Source organism: Drosophila nasuta, chromosome 3, assembly GCF_023558535.2.
Source record: "Drosophila nasuta strain 15112-1781.00 chromosome 3, ASM2355853v1, whole genome shotgun sequence".
In the NCBI taxonomy this organism is placed as follows: Eukaryota; Metazoa; Arthropoda; class Insecta; order Diptera; family Drosophilidae; genus Drosophila; species Drosophila nasuta.
The window spans coordinates 26,800,597-26,827,724 of NC_083457.1; the positions used below are offsets into that span (position 1 = coordinate 26,800,597).

Consider the following 27,128-nt stretch of genomic DNA (forward strand, 5'->3'; position numbering starts at 1 on the left):
TAAACATAAATATATTACTTCCATAACTAAGAAATTGGCCACACTGAACAGCAACTATATGCGAGTGTGACCAATAAAACTTTTTTAAACATAATCTGACTTTTTTTTCAAAGAGACATTTGAATGATAAGTAGAAATGTATTTGCATTTTACCACTCTTGCTAATATCTAATAATCTATACAATAATTGCGTCCATTTAATCAAACAAATAATTTGTATTTTTTTTTTAGTATCTTCTGACGTAAAATAGTACATTTTGTAATTCAAATTGCGGTCCTTTACCCAAAAGACCGGCAAATTTGCGTTATTCTAGTTTCTGCTTATTGTGAAATAAGTAGTTTATTCAAAGTTCTTTTTTGGCGTATACAATATGTCGACTATAGAAAAGCTGTCTATTCAAGGCATACGCAGTTTTGGATCCAACGCTGAAGACGCTCAGGTAACGATCCTTCTCAATTATCAAAATTTACTGAAATGCGCAGCAGTTAATCATTGCATTCCAAACTAACAGAGTATCACATTCACATCACCAATAACATTGATTCTTGGCCAAAATGGTTGTGGCAAGACAACGATTATCGAATGCCTGAAATATGCACTCACGGGCGAATGTCCGCCAGGTAGCGATAGCGGTAAGAATTTTGTGCATGATCCTAAGATATCGGGACGAAACGAATCTCTGGCCCAAATCAAAATGGATGTAAGGGATAAGAATAATGCGCGCCTTTCGGTTTGTCGCAGCATGAAAGTTTCGCTGTCTCGTGACAAGAAAAGGCAATTCAAGACCATGGACTCCACTATCACCCACCATGGCAACAGCAATAGCAGTGACAAGAAATTGGAATCAATGAGCTATCGAAATGCAGACGCGGATCAGGCGGTTGGAGATTTCATGGGTGTCTCCAATGCGATTATAAATAGTGTCCTCTTTTGCCATCAAGAAGACTCCAGCTGGCCCCTGGACGAGGGCAAGAAACTAAAGGATAAATTCGATGCCATATTTGGCATTGTTAATTACAATAAAGCTCTTGATCACATTATCAGCATGCACAAGACGGCGAGCGACGATCTTAAAATAATGGGTGAGATAATTAATTAAATATCAAATTTACTTAGTAAAGTTTTGTTTTGTTTAGCTTCCAACATGAAACTATTGGCTCATTTGAAAAAGGAGATGGATGACAAGACGCTAAACTTGCAAAAATACGAGAAACAATGTGAAGACATTAAAATGCAATGCGAAAAGTGCGATGAGGAAGTAAAGCCCATTGATTTGCGACTGGAGGAGATTCGAAATATTGAATACGAGATCAGCAAATACAATGCGCGAAAGGTTGAAATGGATACCACGTAATGTGCCATTAATTGCTCTTAAATTCAAGTCATTTCATTCATATTTTTTTTTATTGCAGCCACAAGAACTGTGTGGAGCAAATTGGAAAACTTTCGAAGAATATCAAGAAGCATTTTGAAGGATCGCTGGTCGAACTTGACTTGGAAATACAGAGTTTCAATCGACGCATGTCAGAAGTAAAATTTCAACGCACTGAGGTTGAACAGCAACTCACAAAAATCAAAGGTTCCCATGTGGATTTGCAAAAAACCTTGGCCACTTACGACAAAGAGCTTTACATGACAAAACAAAAGCGCAAGAACGAGCAGGAATGCAAAATTCAGCTAACAAAGAATATCAACAGTTTTTGCACAAAATTGCAAGTCAACATAGATGAAAAGACTAGAGAAAATCCTGAGAACTTGGAGGAAATGATCGATGTGACGTTGAGCAGCAAGCAATCTGAGATTACTGAGCTGAGCACACGCAACGAACAGGCGGATCAATTGCGGCAGGCAAAGGTTGATGAGCTCCGCATTGAAATAACCAGATCGGAGCAAAGCCTCAAATCGCAGGAAAAGCAAAAGAAAGCAAGCGAGCAGGAGAGCGAGGAATTAGAAGTCAAAATTAAGCAAATTGAGGTTTCTGTGCATCAGTTGAAAGCACTCGATAAGCAAATATCCGATACAGATGAGAAATATGAGAACGCCAATCGCAGCTTTAATCATGACGAATGTCGCCAGACTATAGCCAGCAAAAAAGGCAAGTGTTGCTGATAAGCAGACACGCTTTAAGAGTTTGGATAAGCAGCTAACATTCTTGAACTCCATAGCTAAGCTAATGGCTGAGATTACGCTCAAAGAGAAAGAGCTAGAGAAGAAAAATCAGGAAGTGAATCGTGTAAAGAGTAAGCACAGTGATAATTTGGCTATATTATTCAAGGAGCCAATCACAAACAACTATCGCCGTTCACTGCAAAATGTCTACGATAAACTACGTCGTGAAATCAGTGACTTGAACGACAAAGCCAATGCGCAAAAGCTTAAAAGAGCAATCGTATGAAATAAAACGAAAGAATCTAATTGGTGACATTGAGCGCATGGAAAAGGAAATACAACAGTTAGACGAGCGCATATATCAAAAGTGTCTTTCCACTTCATACGATGAGCTGATGCTTCGCAGCAAGACAACAATTGCCAAACTGCAACTTGAACATGGTGCCCTCAAGTCTTCGGAAGCTATGTACAAGAAGTGAGTTTTATTGTATTAATATATCTTATCAATAATTGATTTTTTGTTATTCTTTAGGTATATTCAAAAAATAGAAGAACAAACCAATTGTCCATTATGCCATCGTAATATGTCTGGCGATGAGGTGCGTAAGCATTTTCACCATGAAACTTTTAACTAAATTGCTCACATTTTAGGCCTGCGATTTAACCTCAGAGTTAACAGACGAAATACAAAAGCTGCCTGATAACATCACTCGATCCGAAAAGTTGCTGAAGGCGGAGCAGTCGAAATATGAAGACTTGTTGCAAATCAAGCCAGCTATCGATAAGGTTAAAGAACTCAAGGAAACTCTTCCGCTGAAAAAGAAAGAATTGGAGAATATCAAGCAGTTGCTAGGTGACTCTGTCGCCGAGTATGAGACTCAAATGAGTCTTCTTGCCGAACCTACATGTAACATGGAGCTGGCTAATTCCATGATGGGTGACATGACGCTGCTTGACGAAGCGCTTAAGGAATCGCTGCGCTTCACCAAAGATCTAGATCAGCTCAAAGTAAGTTTCCAACGAAAGAGAAAAGTATTCGATTAAATATTTATATTTACAATTTAGCTTAAACTACCAGAGAATTATGATGCCAGTGTATCACTTGACACACTGCAAACTCAAAAAAACGAAGTGTCCAAGGAGCTAGAAACCGAATCCAAGGAACTGGAGATGTATCAACATGCATTTGAGCAGCAAACCGAGGCGTTGAATCGTCTGCGACAATTTAGAAACGGGTTAGATATGATATAAAATCATTTGAAGAATTGACTTGATATAAACTGTCATATTACAGCTTAAAAGAGAAGCGAATTAAGCTGCAGGAGGGACAGCAGAGTCTGCCGCAATTTAAGGAACGACTCGAGGAACTAACACGAATGCTGATTACAATAGCAACTGAAATGTCAGAACTCGAGTTAAATTTGCAGCCATTAAAGAAGAATTTGAACGCCGCAATTGAGGAAAAGGCACGACTTAAGAAAAGTGAACAATCGAAGTTGTCGGAGTTGAACAGCAAATACAACAACTACAAGATGATTGTGCAGGATATTCAAAGGTTTGTAAATAATAAATTAATTCAATATAAGCAATATTAAATAACTAGTTAAAATTCACTTATAGATTGAATAAGCAAGCACAAGAGTTTGCCAACATGAAACTAACTGAGAAAATGGAGAAACTTGATTCAACCATAATTATTACCAAAGATGAGCTCAATCAATTGGTAGGTTCTGATAACTTCAATGTAGACATTTATTTAACACTTTTTGCTTCCTTAGGATGTTGAAATTACTGCTTGTAGCAAAAAACTCGAAACAATTAAAACTGAGTGCCTTAGTCAACTGAGTCTTGAGCGTGATCTGAAAGACAATCGTGAGCTAAAGCAGCTGCAAAAGAAGGAAACGGAATTGGCTGAAAACTGTTCTGTCTTGGCCAAGCAATTGGGCAACATGGACTTTCCCAATATCAAGAAAGAAAAGACCGAATTGATTAAGAAGAAGGATATATCGTCAGAGCGTCGTGGTGAATTGTTTGGCCAGTTGGGCGAAATAAAGAACCATCTAAACAAGTTGCAAGTGGAAGTCAATAAGCCCGAGTACAAGGAGTCTCTTAAAAACTATCGACGTGCTCAGTACGAGATTGCTGTCAAGCGTTGTGGCATTGATGATCTTCGTGAGCATCGGGCTGCTTTGGAATGGGCATTGATCCAGTTTCACGCTGAGAAAATGAACAACATTAATAGCTTGATTCGTCAGTATTGGCGCATGATATACAAAGGTAATGACATTGATTACATTCAAATCAAAGCCGAAGAGCCCGAGGGGAAAACTGCAGCCGCAAATCGCCGCAGGACCTACAACTATAAGGTTGTGCAGTCGAAAAACAATTCGGAAATTGAGATGCGAGGTCGCTGCAGTGCGGGTCAACGTGTTCTGGCCTCGCTCATCATTCGAATGGCTCTGGCGGAGACTTTTAGCAGCAACTGTGGCGTTTTAGCTCTCGACGAACCAACCACAAACTTGGACAGGGACAATATTATGTCGCTTTGTGAGGCTCTCAATAGCATTGTGGAGGAACGACAAATCCAATCGAATTTCATGTTGATTATAATCACTCACGATGAAGAATTTATTTCATCTTTGGGTAAGATTAATAGATATCATCGAGTACAACGAAACTCGCAATGCAAATCCGTCATACAAATGGTGCGTGTTGATGGAAAATAATAACTTACTATCGTTTATATTCCGTGGAACAATCACGTTTCAAAATGAATTTTACAATGATATTGAATACTTCCGATGCCATTTATTATTTTCTTAACTTAATATCATTACTAGTATCAAAAGTGTGAATTTAAAGCTGCAGTTAACTTTTATTTAAACATCAGTTTCAAAGTTTTAAATTGCTTGCTATTTTGAATATTCCCTTTTATCAGATTTAGGAAGCAGCAAGTTATCTTTTAAATATTACCAGTTGATTTTACCATTTCTTTCAGAAGGTAACTCTCTTTTATAATATTGAATATTACTAGATTTAAGTTTCATTATATGTATTCCATTTGAGGCGTAAGTTCCTTTCATTATTGCATTTTAAATATTGTCAGATAAAATCTTTTATATGATTATTATGTTTTTGAATAAAATTCGTATTATATCCTTAAAGTTTTTTTCTGTCATGCTTAAATTTTAATAAATTTAAAATTTTTCTTCTGGGAATTTGCCCGCTTAAATGTCGGGACTTTCCAATAGTTGTCGTTTATGGCATGGTATCCTAAAAAAAAACCAACCGCAGACATGTGCGAAAAGTTGCTTTGAACCGACTGGTCAACCATGTGCCGATGACAAGAACCGAACCGTTGGACATGTCCGCAATTTCTTGGAGCCTGAATCGCCTGTGCGTCGTCTAATAGATATAAAGAAAGAGTGCTCGCCGGATTATCGCAAACTAGAGAAAACTTGCAATCTTAATGCTCTGGCCAGTAATCGTCATCCACCCAATTTGTGCTCCTCGAAATGCAGACCGCTTAGTACGAGTCTGCATTTAAAAGAGGTAAATATTTCCAACCTCCTGGCTTTGATAATTTTCAATATAACGTTCTGATAGCTCAGACAAAGACCTCCGCTAAGGCGCGATTATAAGCATTGGTGTCTGTTGAGTGATGGAACTGAAGTTGGTCGAATATTTCCCATGAAATTTCGTATACGCAGACTGAGCACCGATTGTTCTGATTGTAACAAGGAGCTACGACTGCGCGAAACTGTAACGGGAAATAACGACGTAGTACTACTTTCCAATTGCTGTGATGTTGAAATATATCCAGAGAAGAAAATGGTTAACTGGCACGTCGTGCCGGTTAAAATGATAACTGACAAAGAGAAGATCGCCAAACAAGAAATCTGTGTAACTTATCCACCACCGGTCAAGAAAATTGAATTTATGCCGGTAAAAGGAGTAAAGATTGCTAACCAAGTTCGTAAGATAAATAAAAAGAAGAAAAGGAAGAAAGGCAAGAAGGGAACGAAAGGCAAGAAAGGGGGCAAGAAGAAAAAGAAATAGAGAATATACTACCAGTGAAGAAAAATGCTTTAAAGGATATTTCAAAAAGCAATTGATAATATTCTTAAAGTGGATTTCTTCAAAAAGTATTTCAAATTTCCATTAGAACCCTCTGGATTACAGATGGATTCACTTGGAGAAATTTTTGATATTTTTTGGAGTAGTTCATAAAATAGAATGTAATCTAATTATAAATATATTAGTATGTTTGAAATTACCCCCACTTTATACACAGATCAATATCCCTATTCAATTTCCTAATACTCATATATGTATGTTAATTGCAACTCTGTATGTTCAATAAACTCCTCGCACAAGGCCAAGGAATCTTCTCTTTATTCTCACACTTCATCGCAGACCTTCGGTCCACTGCCAATACAGGCAGCATAAGCCATCATATGGGGAATGGTGCTCTGCTGCATCACCCCGGTAAAGAGATGGCTTTGAGGACCTGAGGCAAAGATGCCAACATCATCACCCGAGTGAGTGCCTTGCGCTTGCGTTATATAGCTGGGAAACACAAAATCATTGCCGCCTATTTGATCGCTCAGATCAATGCGGTTTCCCTCGCTATCCAGATAGTTATTGGGTCCAACAGCATAATTGAGCACTGAATATTTCACGCCATTGATATCGGTGTCATGATGATTAAGTCCAAGGATAGGCGTGCCACGACCAGGATAACCCGCAATGGTCAAAGTATGACCATGATCCGAAGTGACCACAATTAAAGTATCCTCAATGTCAGTCATCTCCCGAGCCAACTGAATTGCCTTCTCAAATTCCAGCGCCTCATCGAGAGCGTAGCCAGCCTTATTGTAATGGTTGCCATAATCAATGAGTCCACCTTTAATTGATAACTATTAGATTAGTTTGCAAACATTACTCTGACAAACTCACCCTCAATAAATGCAAAATAACCATTCTTATTTTGAGTCAGCTTTTTGATTGTCACTTCTGTCAACTCGGACAACGTAGGCTGATAGGTTTCATCCGCCTCCAAATGGAATTTCATAAGCTGGGACTGGAAGAGTCCTATAATACTGGACACAGAGGTTGTATCAACACTTAGAAGTTGCTTTCGATTGCTGACCAGAACGCCACCAGGATGTTGAGCTTGCCACTTAGACAAGAGGTTAACACCATCTGAACGTTCGCCAGGATTGCCATGAAGATCCTGAATTGTCGAAGGCACGAACTTGCCGAAACCACCACCGAACATAACTTCGAAATTCTTGCCGGGCACTTGGGTAACTAGCTGAGTGGCCATGTCAATACATTGAGTGGGATCGACGCCATAAGAGGCTACATCCGTGTCACATTCCCACAAGCGATTCGCAGTCTTGGCATAAGCACCCGATGGACTGGCATGAGTCAAAGTTGTTGTGGTCACGAACCAGTTGATTTGCCCGCATTCTGTGCCCACTCCGCAATTGAGGTCAAACGATTGACGGGATCTTGGCTTGCGGTACAATTGTTGTAGTCGACGGCAGCACTGACGCCGATCTCGACAATGTTCGTCTTCACGCCACACAGATAAGCGGTGGCTGTGCAGGCAGAGTCGGGCACTTGGGCATTGGAACAGTAGGTCTGGAATAGAAGCTCTCAGTTACTATCTCAAAATGTAATCGGGGTATAAACTTACCCTGCTCAGGCCGGAGTGGGAAAAGCGCTCAAAACTGAGCGAGGACTCCTCGCCAGTGTTTCCTTGACGCTGTCCCTTCAGGATTCGCGCTGCTGCCACAGTGGAGAGGGACATGCCATCGCCCAGGAAGAATATGATGTTCTTGGCCTTCTTTGCATTGGGTTGTGGCAACTCGAGTCTTTTGGCTAATTCCTCATATGCCAAATTGTACCAGAACTGTGGATCCTTTTCTTCTGGAGGCGTATACTTGTTGGTGGCCATGCCTTCCAAGAGCCGATTGTTCACCAGTTTCTGGCCAGTTAGTTGCTCGGGATCATGAATCTCCTCTACCCTAGCCCAGGTTACTCCGACCATGAGAATTAGGAGAATCAACTGATTCATATACATTTTAATGATGTTTGGAATCCGGAGTATGATCTACTAATAAATTTTGTAGGGAGAATATCTCTTTTATATACAATCTCTACAGAATGTTTCTGCACATTCATTACGATTAGCAAAACCACATTTTATTATTTTATTATCTTGGTCCTCAACATCTCGTGTTGCGCATTTTTGGCCAACTTCTAAATCCCACTTATTAAGTGAAAGTTTTTATCTCGCTATAATAGAGTCTAAGAATATTAGAATAGGTTGCTGAAAAATACATTGATTGAAATTTGAATATGACCATTGAAATAATCAAATATTTTTTTTTTTTGTAATTTCCGCTCTTTAGTTCCATTGAGTATCCAAAATAATAGACTATAAAAATCGAAAAAAATCTTCAATATATTGTACAGCTTTTGGACTTTTATTTTATTTATAAATATACAATCGAATGTTAAATATATTTTTTCGATAGGTCTTTACAAAAAAAATTAATAAGTATATTTTAATTCTTTTTAATAATCTAGATTCAAATTTAATATTTAATTTATAATTAATTCTTCATAATTCAATAATTTTAAATTTTTATTAACTTTTTTATATTGAATTTAATAGAAATTTGGAATATTCTAATGTGATTATTTTTTGTATTCCTCCATAATTACGATTGAGGTATATAAAGCTTGTCACTTACAATATGTTACCGCTTTTCCTCCCTATCACCATTACCATTTAATATGTATCTGCCTTGCGTATACGAACTTATCTTTTAAAAAATGATGAAATCACATGAACAAATAAACCATAAACGAGAAAAGTAGTTCGAGCACGTTTAGAGGCCAATGAAAACGGTACTTTTTATACTCAGGACTCACGAGTTTAGAACGTGCGGAAACTGCAGCTTATCGCACCTATTTTTGCATGGTTCAACTAGAAAGTATCATAAGCAGTTTTATTGCTGTTGAAGATAATTATTACTGACAATATGATAATCAACCCACTTTAATTTGGTTTTCTGTTCACTACAAAACACGAATTGAAGAAATTCGAAAAAAGAAGTTCTTAACATTTGTTTCGGAATAAATAGATCATTGTTAATAGCTAGAATTTAGTAATTTTCTAAACACTTCAATTCAGCTTGGGGCAAATCGGTCAACTACAATATAAAGTTCTCTGAAGAATGAATGGTTTGAATTTTAGGTTTGGATTAATTACATATATTACCTCTTTTTTAAGGTTTGAGAAATAAAAAATTTAATAAATAGAGTTCAAACCTAAACACATGTTAATTAATGTTTGACGTGTAAGCCAATAACCCTTTTTTATTTCCGCCACGCTTAGTAAAATAAATCCCCTCAACAAAAAAAACCTTCATTCTTGCATATACCCAAAAAATGTGAGTAGCATTCTGGGCACTTTACTATGTATGTAGGTGCAATAACCCAACGCAAAGTAATTAGGGGTTTATCTCTGTGTTTATATATCTTTATGATCTCGTGAGTCTCATTAATGACTATCATAAATTTATGGTTATATAACTATAATCCATAACCAGACTATACACGAGCCTCCTCTATGTCTCTTCTTCTTATACATTCTTATCCTATCTTTATCATATTATATTTAGCATAGCTGTGGAAGCAAAATCAAATATTTAAGCAACATTTTAATAAATAACACTCAAACTTTTATGCTCATTTATACACGTCGCTTGACGTGACGGATCTCAGTTTTTTTTATTTATATATATATATTATATATACTAGACTCCTTTCTCTCTTCGTTGACCTTCTTAACCGATCTACTCAGCATCGCAGACCTGAGGTCCACTACCAATGCAGGCAGCATAGGCCATCAGATGGGGAATGGTACTCTGTTGCATCACTCCGGTAAAGAGATGGCTTTGAGGACCCGAGGCAAAAATGCCAACATCATCGCCTGAGTGAACACCTTGATCCTTAGTAATGTAGCCGGGGAACACAAAGTCATCTCCGCCGATCTGATCGCTCAAATCAATGCGATTTCCCTCGCTATCCAGATAGTTCTTGGGTCCAACAGCGTAGTTAAGCACTGCGTACTTAACGCCATTAACATCGGTGTCATGATGATTGAGTCCAAGAATGGGCGTGCCACGACCAGGATAACCAGCAATGGACAAAGCGTGTGCGTGATCCGAAGTGACCACAATCAAAGTGTCCTCAATGTCAGTAATGTCACGAGCCAACTTAATGGCCTTCTCGAACTCTAGCGTCTCATCAAGAGCATAGCCAGCTTGAGTGTAATGGTTTCCGTAATCAATAAGACCACCTGAGAAGTAGAAGCAAAGTTAGAGCAGCAATTGTTACTTGTTTAATAAGGAACTTACCTTCAATGAACACAAAGTAGCCATTCTCATTTTGGCTCAGCTTTGTGATGGCCGCCTCTGTCAGCTCGGATAACGTAGGCTGATAAGTTTCATCCGCCTCCAAGTGGAATTTCATGAGCTCCGTCTGAAACAGACCCACAATGCTGGACACCGCCGAAAGATTGGCTTTGAGCAACTGATCCCTATTGCTGACCAGAACGCCACCAGGATGTTGAGCTTGCCACTTAGACAAGAGGTTAACACCATCCGAGCGTTCGCCAGGATTGCCATGAAGATCCTTGATTGTATTTGGCAAGAACTTGCCGAAACCGCCACCGAACATGACTTCAAAGTTCTTGCCGGGCACTTGAGTAATTAGCTGAGTGGCCATGTCAATACATTCCGTGGGATCGACGCCATAGTATTCGACATCCGTGTCACATTCCCACATGCGATTTGCAGTCTTGGCATAAGCACCCGATGGACTAGCATGAGTCAGAGTTGTTGTGGTCACGATACCAGTTGATTTGCCCGCATTCTGTGCCCACTCCGCAATGGAGGTCAGACGATTAGCGGGATCCTGGCTTGCGGTACAATTATTGAAGTCGACGGCAGCGCTGACGCCAATCTCAATGATGTTGGTCTTCACACCACACAGATAAGCGGTGGCTGTGCAGGCAGAGTCGGGCACTTGGGCATTGGAACAGTAAGTCTATAAACAGGAGAATTCAATCAATCAAAATCGTCTGCCATTTAATTGACTAATTTTTAACTTACCCTGCTAAGTCCTGTGTAAGGGAACTTCTCAAAGCTGAGCGAGGACTCCTCGCCAGTGTTTCCTTGACGCTGTCCCTTCAGGATTCGCGCTGCTGCCACAGTGGAGAGGGACATGCCATCGCCCAGGAAGAGTATGATGTTCTTGGCTTTCTTAGCATTGGGCTGCGGCAACTCGAGTCTCTGGGCAATCTCCTCATAGGCCAAATCGTACCAAAATTGCGGATCCATCTCTTCTGGTGGCGTATACTTATCCGTAGCTACGTCAGTCGAGAATCTAGCTTTCGCTATTTTTTTGGCCAGTTAGATCTTCGACATCGTGAGCTCTATCTACGGCAGCTGGAAGGGCACTTCCTGCCAGCAGGACGAGCAAGATTAGCTGCTTTTGGTACAGCATCTTTTTGATGATGTGTTTGGAATTGTTGATGTTTAAAACTGATACAACTTCTGCTGCGTCGACAAGGTCTTATATACATTTTTGGAGTTTGCTCGACACTACAGACAATTGGATTAGTCTCACATTTTTGATAAATTCAGTTTTTATGGTTTTATTGCGATTATACTATATATTTTATTTCTGGTGCTTGCTATTTTGGTTATCTTCTCTTAGCGGAGCTCATGGCACATCAGTAAGAGAGCTCATGATCCCCCTCTTAATGAGTAATTTTAGCATGTAGGTTAAATTTACAGTTTTAATTACCAATTGCAGTTTATTAACAATTACAACCTAAAAGTTTGTAATAAGATAATCAAGTAAGAAGACTTTAGTTAAGAGGGCTCGACTGTGGATTATCATCGGTTCATTTACTGGCGTCACAGTATCATAGAAATATACTGAAAGTATACTAGCAATATATCCAATATAATACTATTAGGTAACTAAAAGTACCATTGTAATAAAAATATATCGTGTACAAAATATGTCATATTTACTCATTTAATTAACTAAAGCAACTTATCAAGTGCAGCTGCACTAGGTTTTTACTCTAAACATTTTTTTAAATAACTTCCAAGCTTTTTATCTAATGTAAATGTAAATCATTGAGACCTTAGCTATTATAGTGTCTAAATAGTAAACATTTATTAATTTAAGGAGCCGATAAAGGAAGCGAAAATGGAATACTAAATTGATCTGCGTTCAACGATAGAAAGTGTTTTAATTGGTACCTATTCTTTTTATTGTCTCTGATATAAAGATGCATCGTCACTGCTGAGGATACTGATCAAGAATATTCTTTATTTGGTTAAAGAAGCTTTCATCTGTTATAATATAATTCTACCCTGTGAGTAGAGTGGAAAATACATTTTTGATTGGTCACCGTACGTTAAACTCTCGGGCTACAAGCTCTTATCTATGTATGTATATAAAAAAAATGCTGAAATCACATGAACAAATATGTAATGAATGGTGACGCAATAAAAGTCGGCACTTTTTGTCTGAGGACTCACGATTTCTGAACGTGAGGAAATGTACAGAGCTTACAACCCGACGACAAGAACGTGAAAAGATATCTCGAAAGCACATATTTGATTAGAATAGAATAGCAGTCATTTTATTATACTAAAAATAGGTTTAGTACAAACGTTTCGGTAATCATTATTCATAGTTGCAAAAATAGCTATATCTGTCTTTTTAGGTAAACTTTTTGTTGCTTGCATTATTAGAATATTTTTTTCAGCTTACTAATTGTGATATGGCTGAATTTAAAGAACATTCTATTGAGTGTGTGAAAAATGATAATTTAAAAAGTAACGGTTTTAACAAACGATAATCACTAATCGATAACTGTTGGCTGCTGATATTGTGGTATATTCCGGATACTGACATTTGTTTGTGTATAAATTGAACGGTTGGTAGTTTGTTTGTTATTTTTTAATGAAATATAATTAATTTACTCAATAATAAAAAATAACTTAAGTACCTACTTATAGTAATGAGCAGCGCCATTTCAAAATTGTTTGCATATTGGCCCATCACTAAAAGTATTTCATGCAGCCCGTGGTATATTTTGCCATGTATTTTGGTATATTTTTAAATTGTAGTTGCGGTCACCCTGCGCAGCAATCATTCGGCTGCCAAATCGTCCAACAACAACAGCGTGTCGCGTAATTATTTTCTTCTATCTCTCTTGCTAATAATAAAAACAATTGCCAAACAACGCATCAATTGTAAATAATTTGTTTCCTTTTGTTTTAACAAAGTGCCGACACCAACATTGACGAACACACACAAGTAACAGACACACACACTCCACAACATCAACACCAATTTGTAGCAAATACCAACAACAAAATCTCGCAGTGCAGCCACCAAGGACACGAATTGTATGAAAGTAGTGCAGCTAGGAGCATGAGACGGCATTAAACAAAAACTATAGTACAAAATTATAAAATCAACAACTATTTATCAATTATTTGCAATTGTTATACCCATCAAATTAGACCAATTGCCACATTACAAATACAAAAAATACACTTCAAGTGTAATAAAAACGAAAGTATTACAAAAAAAGTGCAAGTGAAAGAAAGATAGAAAGAGGTGAAGATCATTTAGCTTTTTAGAATGGCTGCCAACAATTTGCGACAAATTCCATTGACCTGCAGCGGACACACCAGACCTGTGGTGCATTTGGATTTCAGCGATATCTGCGACAGCGGCTATTTTCTCATATCGGCTTGCAAAGGTAAGCGAAATCGCTCGCATGCGATAAACTGAGCGCAAGCGAGCGCGCGTCCTTGTGTTATTTATATTTATTTATGTATGCAAGCAATTTTTTTAATATGTTAGATTCAAGTTATAGTTTGTTGTACGTCTGTCTAGCCTGGCTGTGAGCTGCAACCTTGACCCAAATGCAAACACAAATTATTAAAATAAAAAAACCAGTTTTAGCGAACCCTTTGCAAAGCACTCTCTCACTCGCTCGCATGCAATAAATGCTTACGTTCTTTACCTTGATAGTCTGTCTGTGAGCTTTAAATAAATGCATTTGTATGTGTGCTCAGATGATTGTGCTTTCAAAAACAACAAAAACTTGCATATATGCGGAAAGCAAATTTCCATTGCAAGTTCAAGTTAACATTTTATCGCCATTTAATGCAATGCTTCCCCTTGCTTTGCAACTTTTCAAAAAAACAAACTTTTTGTTCAGCTTGTTCGCGAGCTTCGAGCTTGTTCGTTCTGGCTGCGTTGCAGGAAGTACCTTGAAACTTCTAAATAAATAAATATGTATAGTACAGTATGCAATGAATTGCAGCTGCAACACGTCAAAAATGTTTAAAAATGATAACCATTTAACTAAAAGCTTTTATTGACTGCGTCCCTGCACATAAGCATTCACAACCTGCCTCAAGCTTGCGCTCTTCTAGCTCTTTCTCCGTCCCGCTCTCCGTCTGTCAGTCTGACTGTCTCTGTCTAACTATAGTCGATCACATTGCAATGGAAATGACGTGAACTTGATGCATTTGGCTGCCCATTTGCGTGCTCGTCGAATCGCTCGGCGTCTCGTCAGGTCGTTGGCATTGAATGTAGTCATTCAGTCAAGGTGGCTTCCGCCGCTCACACATCTCATTCACATTCACAAATGCAAAACACACTCAAAACTGCATGCATATATTTTGTAGAGTGGTTGTGTATTCACTATCCTTATGTTAAAAGTTGATTTAATAACTAAAGACAGAGAGAAATTATGTAAAAGACAAGGAAGCCCATGAAATTTATATAGAACTATGAAATCCTTATTGTATTAAAAGATTATACAAAAAGGCATTGTATTTTAATTAATTTAATTAAAGGTGTTTCATGTGTTTACTTTCATACTACATGTCACAAATTCAAGAGTTAAAATAATTAGCAACAAGTAATTCACGAGAGTGTTCAATTATCATTATATGAATGTTAAGATTAATACAATAATGTTCTACGGGTATCTCACAGTCAAGCATTCTCCATTAAATTTTTCTTCGAAAATTACATTTATACTAAAGTGTCTCGTATTCTTTGCAGATGGCAGCCCAATGTTGCGTCACGGCGATACCGGCGATTGGGTGGGAACCTTTGAAGGACACAAGGGCGCCGTCTGGGGCGTTGCACTCAATCGCAGTGCCACACTGGCCGCCTCCGGCGCTGCCGACTTCACGGGCAAGGTGTGGAATGCGGTTAGTGGCGCAGAGATTCACAGTTTTCAGCACAAGCATATTGTGAAGAGCGTAGCATTCGACAACAGTTCGGAGAACATTGTCACCGGCAGTAACGAGAAACTGGTGCGTGTCTTCAACCTGGAGCAACCCGATGCCGAGCCAGAATTGTATGGCGGGCATGCGGGTGCCATAAAGCGTGCGCTCTTCTGTCGCGACGACAAGTGCATCATCTCGGCAGCCGATGATAAGACGGTGCGTTTGTGGGATCGCATGACCGGCATTGAAGTGCAACGGCTGCAGTTCCAGAGCAATCCGAACAGTTTGGAGATCTCACGCGACAATCATGTGCTGACTATAACGCATGGATCGACGATTAGTTTCTGGGAGATCGATACTCTCAAGAAGCTCAAGGAGGTGAAAGTGCCAACAAATGTGGCGTCGGCTAGTTTGCATCCTGATAAACACGTATTCGTTTGTGGCGGCGAGGACTTTAAAATGTATAAATTCGACTACATTACTGGCAACGAAATTGGTAAGCAATTGGGAGTTCACTTGAGATGCACAACGAATTAAATTGGCTTTGATTTGTTTTACAGAATCCTTCAAGGGTCACTTTGGACCCGTGCATTCGGTGAAATTCAGTCCGGATGGCGAGCTATACGCCAGTGGCTCCGAGGATGGCACGCTGCGATTGTGGCAAACAACAGTGGGTAAAACGTATGGACTGTGGAAGTGCACGGAACCCAGTGAGCTGAACAATTCGCTGAACTCTCCACGTGAGGTTCCGGCAAACTGATGTTGGAGAAGCACAAGTCGTTGCTATACGACAACATCAACGACAACGACAGCGCAGCCACCGCAACAACAACCACAACAGCAGCAGCAGCAAATGCATAGAAAGTGAATCAACAAAAACATACTTAACATACATACAAATCGAATCAAATAATTTGTAATTATATTTCTCAAACTCAAGAAAAAACACGGCTACAATAACGCAAATGATATTTTCGATTCCAGCGCTTAATTCATTGGCATTAATGTACATATTTGATGTATGTGAAATTCAATAGAAATAAATAACTTAAGTTTTTCAATGCGATTTGCGATTTGAATGGAATCCGCTCAGCATATTAGTTGATAATCTAAACATGGGTTCCTTGAGCCCAGTTGTGCAAATAGATTGTGGTGAAGTTCAGCAATTGCTCGCCCTGATGGATGTCCGGACGTTGCTGCAGATGATCAAACCAACGCGATAGATTCAGATAGTTCTCCTTATCCAGCGGCGAAAGGGATTTCTTTATGAAAATGTGGTATAAGATGATATATTGTATAAGGTGCAATTACAACACTTACCACAAGATCATAAATGGCATAGTAGACAGCAAGATCGGCCAGTGTGATGAAGTGGCCCACCAAATACGATTTGTTGACAAACAGTTTGTTAAAGTCGCCCAACAATTGCTTGGCCACATGCTTATCTTTGGAGCCGGGTGACACGTAGAGCACAGCGAACTCAATCCATTGATACACCTGAGCCTGCACTTCCCTGGATGCTGTGCTGTTCTGGGCTGTCTCCGATTTGGATTCGCGGGCCAAGCTTTCTAGTATGGTGGCAAAGCCAGCGACGGTTTTGTTTTGGGCGCTTGTGCGAGTTACGACCTTGACAATATAAATTCCATTAATGTCACATTTTCTATATATACCATGTATTATGAATGCTTACTTGCTCTTCATTCAGCTGCACTTTGCCGGGTTTAACGCCCAGACAGTTGGCAATTTTCTGTACTGTTGCAACGTCACACATTTTTAATTAATGGAAATTGTTATTTATTTTGTTTGTGTCAGCTAATAATAATACAAGAAAAGCGTGCGAAATTCTACTGTGCGCAGCGCAGTGCAGATGATTGGCAAGGTTGCACTCGATATAAACGGCGAAGTGACGATAACAAAAACTTGTTATCGATATCATCAGCGTATGTAATTCAAATTTTTGTCTCGTTGGCGGCAACCGCCAGCGCTTGATAAGTAATTTCGTATTGCAGAAAGAATATGAAAACATTTGTGGTGGCCATTAAAAGCTGTAATTGGAGAAAAATTGAATACACATTTATAGAGCAAAGCAAATCTTCTTTACCGCCGTAATAAATTTGTAATCTAACACAATTAGACCACAGGCAACATAAGCTCGCACATTGGCTTGCAACTGCAGCATAAAGTGATTGATGGCTTCCAGCAAATCTTCGCTACAAGCTTGAAACTTACTTAACAATGTCAAGCAGTTGGTTTGCTGCAGAAAGCATTTATTTATTTTAATGATATGATTAAACTTGTATGTTTACCTCTTGTTGGATTGCTTGGTTAAAGAAGAGTATTATAAACACCTTGGCTGAGTGCATAAATAGCCAGAGAAGAATGTACGTCCACCACGCCCAATCGGACACATCGGGATTCTCAATATTCTTGTAAGCCAGAAACAGATTCGTGTTGACATTGAAGAAGGAGCTTACATAGACACACAATATGGAGACGCCAAAGGTTTGATTCACTGCCTTTGTAAATTGCAGCAGATTAATGTGCTGCCATCGCAGCTGGTTAAGATGATCACGTTGAATGGGAAATTCTTGTCGAAGCTCCGCTTCCAAAGTCACAGTTATACAGTGCATACGACGGCAGACTCCTTGCAACATTATGAAGTAAGGTATAAATGAAATGCCGCTCAGGATGTTGGGTAGCACAAATGTGCTCAAGTCGATTATAGTCCTATTAACCTCATATTGACAGAAGCAATACGAGATTGGAATATAGCAACTAGTGAGGATCAGCACCACAAGCAAATGTTTGCGTATACAAGGACCGATGTTTCGACGTTCCACAATATAACCACTGGCCAAATCAAATTGCGCAATTCGATCAAATACAGCGCAAATCTTTTGCTTCCAGCTAACACTGAGTATCATTATGCAGGGCACATGGATGAGATACGTCATCGATTCGATGCCATAGAACTTTTGCTCTAGGTCACTGAGTTTTATATTACCGTGCAACAGTTCCCAGTAGGCGGCAAAACACAGCCAGGCATACAACACGATCAGCCAAGATTGCTGCACTGCATCATAGCATCGGCTTCGGTAGCGAGGAAAGACTGCAATCGGAGCACTCCCCGCCAGCACACAAATGAACAGCAGCAGCTTCAGCTCCTCTCTCAACTGATCGGAGTTTGATTTGTGCAGCTGCAGAGTAAGATTCCAATTCCTGTGAAGTAATTGTGCTTGATGAATTTTTATAAATTAATAAATATAAGTTCTATTGAATTAAATATCATCTTAAATTATTATAATATCCATATATTGGAGCTTTTGCCCATTAGTCTTTGCCCAAGAGATTAAAATATTATTCATGTTTTCAATCGTGGGATGTTTTTCGAAATTGTTTATATCATATTTAAAAAGATTGGTGTGTGAATCTTTTATAGTGATTGAAATCGGGGGTGACTGATTCGGATCGTCTATTGATGCGGATTCTGCGGATATATATACTGAATTATATATCCTTTACGTATTGTATGTATGTTTTTTTTTGCATGTTACGCACCAACCAAACCAAATATAATTTCTCTTTTCTATCTTATACATATCTTATACATAATCTAAATTAAAATTCAAGTTATATAATATATAATTTAGCTCACCTCTTTGCCCAGTGCAGCGCTGCAATCTTGCGTTTTTTGCGTGAAGCCTGCTTCAACTTGGGTAGCCACATGGCGTATGAGTGATAAATGCTGCTTACAATTTACAATTAGCTGTGGGTAGCATAATTAATTGAGGACTGCAACAATTAATCAAAATTAACACCGCTTAAGTATGTACCTATGTCCAGTTAATCAATTAGTATTATTTACCGTCTTCACATGGGCAGTTGGAGCAAGAAACCACTCGGCAATCGTTGGTTGCGTCTCCTTTCCATCGTGAGTCGCCTTCTGGGCGTATCTCCAGCGAGTAGCAAGTATCGCCATGTGCACTTGGTGTGGTCTCTCATGCTGCTCAGCTGGCTCTGGTTTGTGTGCACAACTCTTCTGATATCCAAGTCACAGATGCAAGTGTTGGCCATCGAGAAGTTGATGTACCTCATCGAATATCCCTCGAATATGATCATCACAGCCATATTTTCACTCTACGTCTATCGCAGTGCGAGCTTCTTTGAGAACCAGACAATGCAGCAATTTAAACTGCAAAAGTTGCTCTTCGTCGATGCTTCGACATCACAGGAATTCTACAATCAACTGGGAAATTATGTGTTGAAACTTTTGCTGATGGTCTTTGGCTTTCACGGCATCTGTGTGACAATTGACATCCTTTGGCTCAACTTCAATTGGCTCCTCACACTCTACAGCAACTGTGCCCACAATCTCGTTGGTCTGATGATCAGTCTCAGTCTGTTACAATATGTTGTCGCCCTGCGTGGCATCTGCCTGCTGTTGCAGCAGCTTAACTTACGGCTGGAGCAACTGCAGCCGAGTCGCAACAGCATTTGCATTCTGTCACCATCCACTGCGGAGTTTGAACATAAACTGGAGCAACTGCGTGGCATTGTGGTTGCCTTGAACGACATGCATTCACAGCTCCTGGATAGATTTGGAGTCGTCTTTTTGGTGAGCTTTGTCAATTCGCTTCTGAGCTTCTGCTACGAACTGTTCAATACGTTCCGCCTAGTGGAGCAGGCTCAGTGGGAGGAATGGGTGCTGTTTGTCTATCGTCTGCTCTGGCTGCTGATGCATGGAACTCGCATCTGGTGTGTCCTCATTGGAAATACTCGCATTGCGGAGCAGGTGAGTAAAAGGTGAAACGATTAACACAGAGAGTAAGCCAGAGTTTAGCTAGCTAGCCATTTTAATAACACTAAAAAAGGAAAAAGTCTCGAGCACACTCGACTGTGAGATACCCTCTATCTATTTTTAATAAAAGCTAAACAGTGCAGTATTATTATTAAAATATACCAAATTTATAAATATGAAATAAATATTTGGTAAATGGATATACTATTACATTTAAAAAATACCATATAATATACCAGATTGTCAATACATCTACAGTTTTTGTCTGATCTGAAGCACTGTTATTATTATTGTACCAAAAATCACAACTCTATCTTACAAATTACGCAGCCAGACAGACTGACAGACGGACAGAACTACATCGTCTTGGCTGTCGTCACTAATCATCGTCGCTTTATATATACATATATATTATATATATATATATATATACACATATATGTGTATATTCCCAGTAGGCTCCAAGTTATAATACCTCTTTACCCTACGTGTGGCGGGTATAAAAATGGACCTGTCTCACTCGTATCGCTTTTCTCTAAAACTAACAAAGCTTCCTTGTAAATATTTTGTCTAATCCTAATATATATTTTGTAATTCCTGCTTAGAAGTGTCAGCTGTGCCTGCTGCTCAATAAGTTTCACTTGCAGGACACGCAACAGGAGCGCGCTGTTAATCACTTTCTGCTGCAGCTGCAGACACACGATGCTTGCCCCTCAACAGTGTGCGGAGTGGTCGACTTGGACACCCTCGCAGTGGGCGGGGTAAGTGACCCACAACAATCCCCAATTGATATCATTAAAGTGACGTGCGCTTTGTTCTCCCGGCAGTTTATCAGCGCTTTGTCGGCCATTGTTATTTTCCTAATACAAATCGATCTGGGCAATAAATCACTAATGGGTTATTCCTTTTAAAAAGAAAGCGCTAACAATCCGTAGTTTCACTTACATTTCCAACATGGTGCGGTTCGGTTTAGTTTTCAGCAGCTGGTTAAAACGTTGCTGCACCTGGATAAAGCATAAGTCGCAGCTGGTGCTAGGCGTGTCCTTTAGCGTAGCTCAAAATGTCTTTCGAAGATTAACAGACATCACAGCACAAGCTGGAGCCGAGACCAGCGTGTTGGCCATACGTCTCACTGTGGATCGTCGACTGCACTTTTCCGAGCGGTAAGCAGAACGCTGTGCTATTTAAATCCTTGCTGATGGAGTTGTTTTTTCTAAAGACTCCTCTGGCTGTGCGTGCTCATCGCCAGCATCTTTGCCGTCTACATGCTGAGCGAGGTGCAAATCGCTCGCTACTTCAACTCACCCACTGTCATCTCGGTGGATCGCGATTATCGAGGCTGGAATGGATCATTACCAGCGGTTACGCTTTGCTACTACGATCACATTGATTCCTTCAAAGCTAATGAGCTGATACAGGACTTGTGGAATGTGTCCATCATCGATGAGGATTACTTCTATATCATGGACTTTTTATACGCCGTCGTCAATGCCACTGCAAGCAATTATGCCGAACTCACCAGATTCGCTAGCGATGAACGTTTCGATCAGATTGATCTCTATGATATTATATTGGGCATCAATCGTCCCTTTGAGCAGGTGATTAGCACGTTTGATAGCAACTTTATTGTGCATGTTCAGATGGTAATGACGGAGCGAGGTTCCTGCTACGCCATCAACTCACCCATGTCTGCGGTGCTGGGCAAAGAGTGAGTAGCAGAGGATGAGAAGTAAACTGTTTGCAGCTCAATTTGTGTTATTTGCAGCCCTGTTCAGTACGATGAACTGCCTCCGCCGCTAACCTGTCAGTATGGCAAGCAGCAGTGCTACATTCGAATGGATCTCTTCGAGAGCACAGGCGTGGTAAGAAAATAATCATAAGACTGTCCCAAGGGAGACTTTGTAAAAATATCTAAAAAAGTAAAACAAGGGTTAAGATTTTGTGCAATTTTTGATGAGTTGGTTGTTTGTTTAGTTTTTCAAAGTTAGAAATTCATTTAATCGTTATACGTCTGTCTGTCTATCATAATATCCAAAGAAGGTATTTTTTCTATTATTTAAGCTATTGAATTTATTTTTAAAGACCAAACATAAAAGGTTAAATTAATACTCATATATATTACATAATATGCACCTTGCAATCACTTCTTTTGAAGATATAAATTTGTTATTTAAAATTTATAATTCATTAATAATTTATAATTGACTTTATATGCAAATTAAACGTTTAATATTTGGGGTTGATTTTATATTTTACATTTTGACGTAGTTTGGCTTTTATTTAGAAAACAAAATTTCTGCTGATAATTTACATTCATCATGAAAAGTATTTGACTTTAAGCATGCGACATTCATTGGCAATAAGTAACAATCTTTCTTAAAGGATCTTTTCTATACTTCATTTTTTTATACATTTTTAATTGTCACTGTTTTCGCAGCTAGATGTGCACTCGCCATATGAAGTATCCGCCTCGGAGGCCAACATTGTGGCACTGCACAAATCAGACGAAATTACTGCTTCATTTAAGGTGCTCGAGACTGTGTAAGTAACAAACTAACAAGCTATAAAAAGTAATTTAAAGTAAGAATCCTTTCTGATAGAGCATCTAAAAATCTGCGAGAACTCAGCGTAGAACAACGCAAGTGCGTTTTTAATGATGAAGAAACCTCAAATCTAAAGGTTTGGAAATAAATCTTGAATACAATTCCATATGTGTTAAAATTTTATATATATTCTACATTTTTATGTGATATAGATCTATAGTAAATCTCTCTCTGCCTGGCCAGATGTCGAGCGATCATGGCCTTGGAAATGTGCAACTGCGTGCCCTTTTTCTATCCTTTTGTGGAAGGACCCAGCTGCAATCCGGCTGGCTTTGAGTGCCTTCTGGATTTCAAATGGCCCATTTGGGCGCTACACATTTGTAAATGTCCATCAACATGCACTGAGATCGAGTACACCATGCAGACGGTTAAAAAGAGTTCTTGGGGCATCAAGAACAACGAAGAAGCGGCAAGTGCTGAATCGGCTACATCAAGCTTTCGCTGGGATCTAATACCACCCAAAGTGCGCTTTAGACGTGATGTTGTCTTTAGCTTTGAGGATCTCATTGGTAAAACCTAGATTCTAGCTTATCTTTAACTAGTAATTGAACCCTGTATTTTCAACAGTCTCATTTGGCGGCGTCATGGCTTTGTTTGTGGGCATCAGTGTCATGGGGGCAGTGCAAATATCTTACGTCATCATTTACAACTGCTTACTGGACACTTTCAAACTAATTCGCTTTATTCATCTAAATTTTCACGAACGCTGTCGACGAGCTATTCCAGCGTTTAGACGAAGGACTAGTCCAAGTCATGTTTCTCGAGCTGAGACCGCGGAGCTGCCGCTCTTTGAATATGTGAATTAAAACAATATTGCGGAACAAATAATAGACAATATTATAGTCATACAATTAATAACTAAATGCAGATATACTACTTTGTAATTATGTTTGGCTTTTAATAAATGATTACACTATTGCTGGCGCACTCAAATCGATACATTTTGAGCAAATTCAAAAAAGTTATTTATAATTATCGATAACATTCGATTTTTTATGTTGATATTCAATCGACGCACTCATATGTTTTTTGTAGCAAAGTTTCATCTCTAGCTAAGAATACACGTGCAGTGCAAAGAAAGGTATTTATTTATTTCAATAAACTCATCAGCTCCAAAATAATTACTGATAAATTGCTATTCATAGCTTGATAAAATGAGCGACGACGAGTCTAGCGATGGAATGGAGGATCTGAAGGCGTTGATGGCCATCTACAAACAGCATGACGAGTCGCAAGAGGAAAAGCCGCAGTCGGCCAAAGACGAAGTGGAAACTGGCTATGTTGAAGTGCCTATGGAAAAAGTGATATTCGGTGACAAGCAAACGTTTCTCAGCAATCTAGCTAAGTCGGTGGGCAAAAAACGGCAGAAAGATAAAGAAGAAAGTGATGCGAACGAAGATGATGATGACAAAGCGGACTTGGCAAAGAAACCCAAAGCAGCCTGGCACGATTCCGATGACGAAGAGCTCGAGGTGGGCGAAGTGAAACGCCAGACACGACATACTGGACCCTTAAACCATTTGCGCATGGACAAGTCATACAAGGAGTATTTAACGGCTCGCTTTCAACGCACCGTTAATCAACCTAAATGGGCAACGTTGAAGCCAAAGAAGGAGAACTCCGAGAGCGAAGATTCCGAGGATGAGGCACTACTAAAAACCGTTGGATTCATCGATCACAAGGCCAAGACACGCGAACTGCGAGCCAAGAGCATATTCTTCAAGAGAGTCAAGGATTTGAATCGTGCCACATACAGCGAAGGCGTCATTAACAGTGTCCAGTTCCATCCGACGAGCACCGCTGCCCTGGTGGCGGGTGAAAGTTATCTGGCCACCATATACAGTGTGGATGGACAAAAAAACGAGAAACTGCACAACATACGCTTCCCAAAGTTCGCCATCACTTGTGCCCGCATCACGCCTTGCGGTACCAAAGCCTTCTTTGGCGCCATGCAACGTCACTATTACTCCTACGATCTGCTCGAGGCCAAGGCGACTAAGCTGAAGATGCCTTCGAACATCAATACTTCGCACAAGTTTGAGGTGTCGCCGTGTGGCAAATATATTGTTACCATGGGCGTATTTGGTAATATTCATGTTTTCACCACCAATTCCAATGAATTGTTGCACACGTTCCATCAGGAAGGACAATTGCGTGGCATGAGCTGGACGGCGGACTCGAAGCGTATCATTTGCTCCGGTTCCAGTTGCAATGTGAATGTGCTTTCCATGCGAGAGTTGCGCATCGAGCACACTTTCATCGATGATGGTTGTATCAATGGCCGAGCAATTGCATTGTCACCAAATCAACAAATGCTCGCAACTGGCAGCAATGAAGGCGTTGTCAATATTTACGACTATGAGAACATCTACAAATCGGCGGCACCGCAGCCAGAGAAGCGCTTCATGAATCTGCAAACAGCAATTGCTGAGCTGAAATTCAATCCCACGTCAGAGTTACTGGCAATGGGATCGCGTTTGGTGCCAAATGCCTTGAAACTGGCGCATTTTCCCAGCGCCACGATCTATTCTAACTTCCCGGGGCAACAGGAGGATGTTGGTTATGTCAACACCATGGCATTCTCACCGGGCAGTGGATACTTCGCCATCGGTTGCAAGGGCAAGAAGGCACCGTTGTTTAGACTTAAGCATTTCAAGCACTATTAACTATTGTAGTAAACAAATTAAAACCTATTTTCTATATATTAAATTCATTGTTTTAAATTCCTCAATTTGAGATCACCACACGGACAACTGTTAATTCTATGAAATTATAATTGATCCTAAAGTCCATACCATGGACTTCAATCAATGTTTATCCAAGACACGTAGGACCTGTAGTTTTCAAATCTTGTTGAAAATTCAGTTTTAATATAAACGTGTTTTTATTCAACGAAAATACATTATTACTTAATACGGAGCACGAAAGATGTCACGTTTCTGGGATTCGTGAATCTTGCCAATGTCGTCGAGCTTTGTGCAAATGTGTGTCGACTGCGATTCGATCCATTGCAGCGAATTCATATGCGCATTGAGAATCTTGCCAATCTGTATAATGGGATCTGTATTGTCCTGTCCCTTATTGGCCTCGTTCAGATTGTCGATGATCTCCTTTAGGTCTTCGGACATTTGTTTCAACTGTGTATCCAAGTTCTCTACCATCAAATAAGTCTGACTGCGCTCCTGATCCACGCGTGGCAAGTTCACGAATTCCTTCTCCAGCGGTGCAAGACTCTCTTCGAGTTCTTTGTGCTGGGTGGCAATGAATTCCAGCTCCTGGTCCAACACCTGTTGATCGTTCTTCACCTTTTGTACAGCGTCATTCAACTCGATGATCTTTTGATTATTGCCAATTAAGAGTTTATCCCAAGCATTGATCTGAGTCGCCTGTTCGGTAAAAACTTTCTCTTGCTCCTCAAACTCCAGTGTCCACTTATTGATGTGTTCCTCCAGCTGATTGTAAGACAGTTGCGGAGCATTCGCAACTACGGCGGAATCTGTGGTTTTAGTGGCTGTCGACAGGTTAGCGAAAGCGCCACTTCCTCCCAGGGTTGCTGGTGCAGCACTAACGAGAGGCGCTACTGCTGCGGCGACGGGCGCTATGGCTGTGGTGCTCTTGGGAGCTGTGGTCAGGCCAAGGGTCAAGCCTCCGCCGAGTGGAGCACTTGTTGCGGCCGCAGCAGCTGTTGTGGTTGTGGCTGCGACTGCGGCCGGCTGCGCCATGAATCCGCCAAAGGTTGGTGCAGCTGCTGCAACGGGTGCAGCTGCTGCAGGAGCAGCAGTAGCGCCGAGGCTAGCTCCAAGTCCTGTCAGTGGGTTAGATGTAACTGGTGCCGCTGTTGTGGCAGCCAGTCCAAAGCCACCGAATGGTGGTGGCGCCGCTTTAGTAGCGTCCGCATCTCCACCTCCCAAATTTACTGGATTAGTTGTTGCCGGCGCGGCAAACGAAAACGTTGGTTTCGCGGCAGCTGCGCCGACAGGATTTGCAGCTGCTGGCGCTGTGTTCAAGCCAAATGAGAAGCCAGTTGTACTAGCTGCGGTTGTTGTAGGCAGTTGGAACGCCATTTTTATGTATGAATTTGTCGAAAACACAAAAGAATGAATTCAACAAAACGCGCACGCCGATCGAACAAATAAATTCGCACACAATGTGACCGCCAATTGAATTATCGAATATACTGATTAAATTAGGAAAAATACTAATATTTTATAATATACGCAAATTTTCAAAAGTTATCGACGCAACCAGTGTTG

At 40.0% G+C, this 27,128-nt stretch overlaps 11 protein-coding genes across 13 annotated transcripts; 6 read left to right on the forward strand and 5 right to left on the reverse strand.

Annotated features, from left to right (window-relative positions):
- Positions 1-274: 274 nt before the first annotated feature.
- LOC132793508 (DNA repair protein RAD50) lies at positions 275-5,178 on the forward strand. Its single transcript, XM_060803465.1, is given in 12 exon segments — positions 275-440; positions 513-1,083; positions 1,138-1,351; positions 1,414-2,086; positions 2,088-2,375; positions 2,377-2,585; positions 2,643-2,709; positions 2,762-3,118; positions 3,176-3,345; positions 3,405-3,665; positions 3,731-3,833; positions 3,889-5,178. Coding segments are annotated over 12 exon segments (3,930 nt in total). The 5' UTR covers positions 275-371; the 3' UTR covers positions 4,837-5,178.
- A 67-nt stretch (positions 5,179-5,245) lies between these two features.
- LOC132793514 (uncharacterized) lies at positions 5,246-6,486 on the forward strand. 2 transcript variants are annotated; one of them, XM_060803474.1, is made up of 2 exons: positions 5,246-5,662; positions 5,717-6,486. In XM_060803474.1, exons 1-2 carry the CDS (start codon positions 5,342-5,344, stop codon positions 6,167-6,169), a joined length of 774 nt encoding a protein of 257 aa, XP_060659457.1. In that variant the 5' UTR covers positions 5,246-5,341; the 3' UTR covers positions 6,170-6,486. The 2 variants fall into 2 exon arrangements, with proteins under 2 accessions (XP_060659457.1, XP_060659458.1); XM_060803475.1 differs by having other exon boundaries at positions 5,722-6,486.
- A 10-nt stretch (positions 6,487-6,496) lies between these two features.
- Positions 6,497-8,201, reverse strand: LOC132793515 (membrane-bound alkaline phosphatase-like). Its single transcript, XM_060803476.1, is given in 4 exon segments — positions 6,497-7,016; positions 7,070-7,567; positions 7,570-7,759; positions 7,815-8,201. Coding segments are annotated over 4 exon segments (1,581 nt in total). The 3' UTR covers positions 6,497-6,510.
- Positions 8,202-9,868: 1,667 nt separating this feature from the next.
- Positions 9,869-11,746, reverse strand: LOC132792683 (membrane-bound alkaline phosphatase-like). The gene is given in 4 exon segments (XM_060802130.1): positions 9,869-10,490; positions 10,549-11,239; positions 11,305-11,586; positions 11,588-11,746. Coding segments are annotated over 4 exon segments (1,590 nt in total). The 5' UTR covers positions 11,699-11,746; the 3' UTR covers positions 9,869-9,984.
- A 1,597-nt stretch (positions 11,747-13,343) lies between these two features.
- LOC132790729 (serine-threonine kinase receptor-associated protein) lies at positions 13,344-16,540 on the forward strand. 2 transcript variants are annotated; one of them, XM_060799375.1, is made up of 4 exons: positions 13,344-13,407; positions 13,504-13,985; positions 15,305-15,970; positions 16,035-16,540. In XM_060799375.1, exons 2-4 carry the CDS (start codon positions 13,865-13,867, stop codon positions 16,232-16,234), a joined length of 987 nt encoding a protein of 328 aa, XP_060655358.1. In that variant the 5' UTR covers positions 13,344-13,407; positions 13,504-13,864; the 3' UTR covers positions 16,235-16,540. The 2 variants fall into 2 exon arrangements, with proteins under 2 accessions (XP_060655358.1, XP_060655357.1); XM_060799374.1 differs by having other exon boundaries at positions 13,361-13,985.
- Positions 16,375-17,302, reverse strand: LOC132790730 (eukaryotic translation elongation factor 1 epsilon-1). The gene is made up of 3 exons (XM_060799376.1): positions 17,165-17,302; positions 16,795-17,100; positions 16,375-16,736 (listed from the first exon to the last, which is right to left on the reverse strand). Exons 1-3 carry the CDS (start codon positions 17,243-17,245, stop codon positions 16,584-16,586), a joined length of 540 nt encoding a protein of 179 aa, XP_060655359.1. The 5' UTR covers positions 17,246-17,302; the 3' UTR covers positions 16,375-16,583.
- Positions 17,303-17,423: 121 nt separating this feature from the next.
- Positions 17,424-19,200, reverse strand: LOC132788121 (putative gustatory receptor 59f). Its single transcript, XM_060795440.1, has 4 exons — positions 19,130-19,200; positions 17,781-18,693; positions 17,576-17,728; positions 17,424-17,519 (listed from the first exon to the last, which is right to left on the reverse strand). Exons 1-4 carry the CDS (start codon positions 19,198-19,200, stop codon positions 17,424-17,426), a joined length of 1,233 nt encoding a protein of 410 aa, XP_060651423.1.
- A 148-nt stretch (positions 19,201-19,348) lies between these two features.
- Positions 19,349-21,183, forward strand: LOC132788122 (putative gustatory receptor 59e). Its single transcript, XM_060795441.1, has 3 exons — positions 19,349-20,266; positions 20,878-21,033; positions 21,100-21,183. Exons 1-3 carry the CDS (start codon positions 19,349-19,351, stop codon positions 21,181-21,183), a joined length of 1,158 nt encoding a protein of 385 aa, XP_060651424.1.
- A 43-nt stretch (positions 21,184-21,226) lies between these two features.
- Positions 21,227-23,681, forward strand: LOC132788123 (sodium channel protein Nach). Its single transcript, XM_060795442.1, is given in 8 exon segments — positions 21,227-21,435; positions 21,492-21,980; positions 22,038-22,134; positions 22,710-22,813; positions 22,873-22,951; positions 23,028-23,039; positions 23,042-23,384; positions 23,443-23,681. Coding segments are annotated over 8 exon segments (1,572 nt in total).
- Positions 23,682-23,858: 177 nt separating this feature from the next.
- On the forward strand, positions 23,859-25,584 carry LOC132792088 (U3 small nucleolar RNA-associated protein 18 homolog). The gene is made up of 2 exons (XM_060801316.1): positions 23,859-23,956; positions 24,021-25,584. The coding sequence occupies exon 2, from the start codon at positions 24,030-24,032 to the stop codon at positions 25,539-25,541; it is 1,512 nt and encodes a 503-aa protein (XP_060657299.1). The 5' UTR covers positions 23,859-23,956; positions 24,021-24,029; the 3' UTR covers positions 25,542-25,584.
- A 151-nt stretch (positions 25,585-25,735) lies between these two features.
- Positions 25,736-27,037, reverse strand: LOC132788822 (nuclear pore glycoprotein p62). Its single transcript, XM_060796447.1, has one exon. The coding sequence runs from the start codon at positions 26,937-26,939 to the stop codon at positions 25,785-25,787; it is 1,155 nt and encodes a 384-aa protein (XP_060652430.1). The 5' UTR covers positions 26,940-27,037; the 3' UTR covers positions 25,736-25,784.
- Positions 27,038-27,128: the final 91 nt, after the last annotated feature.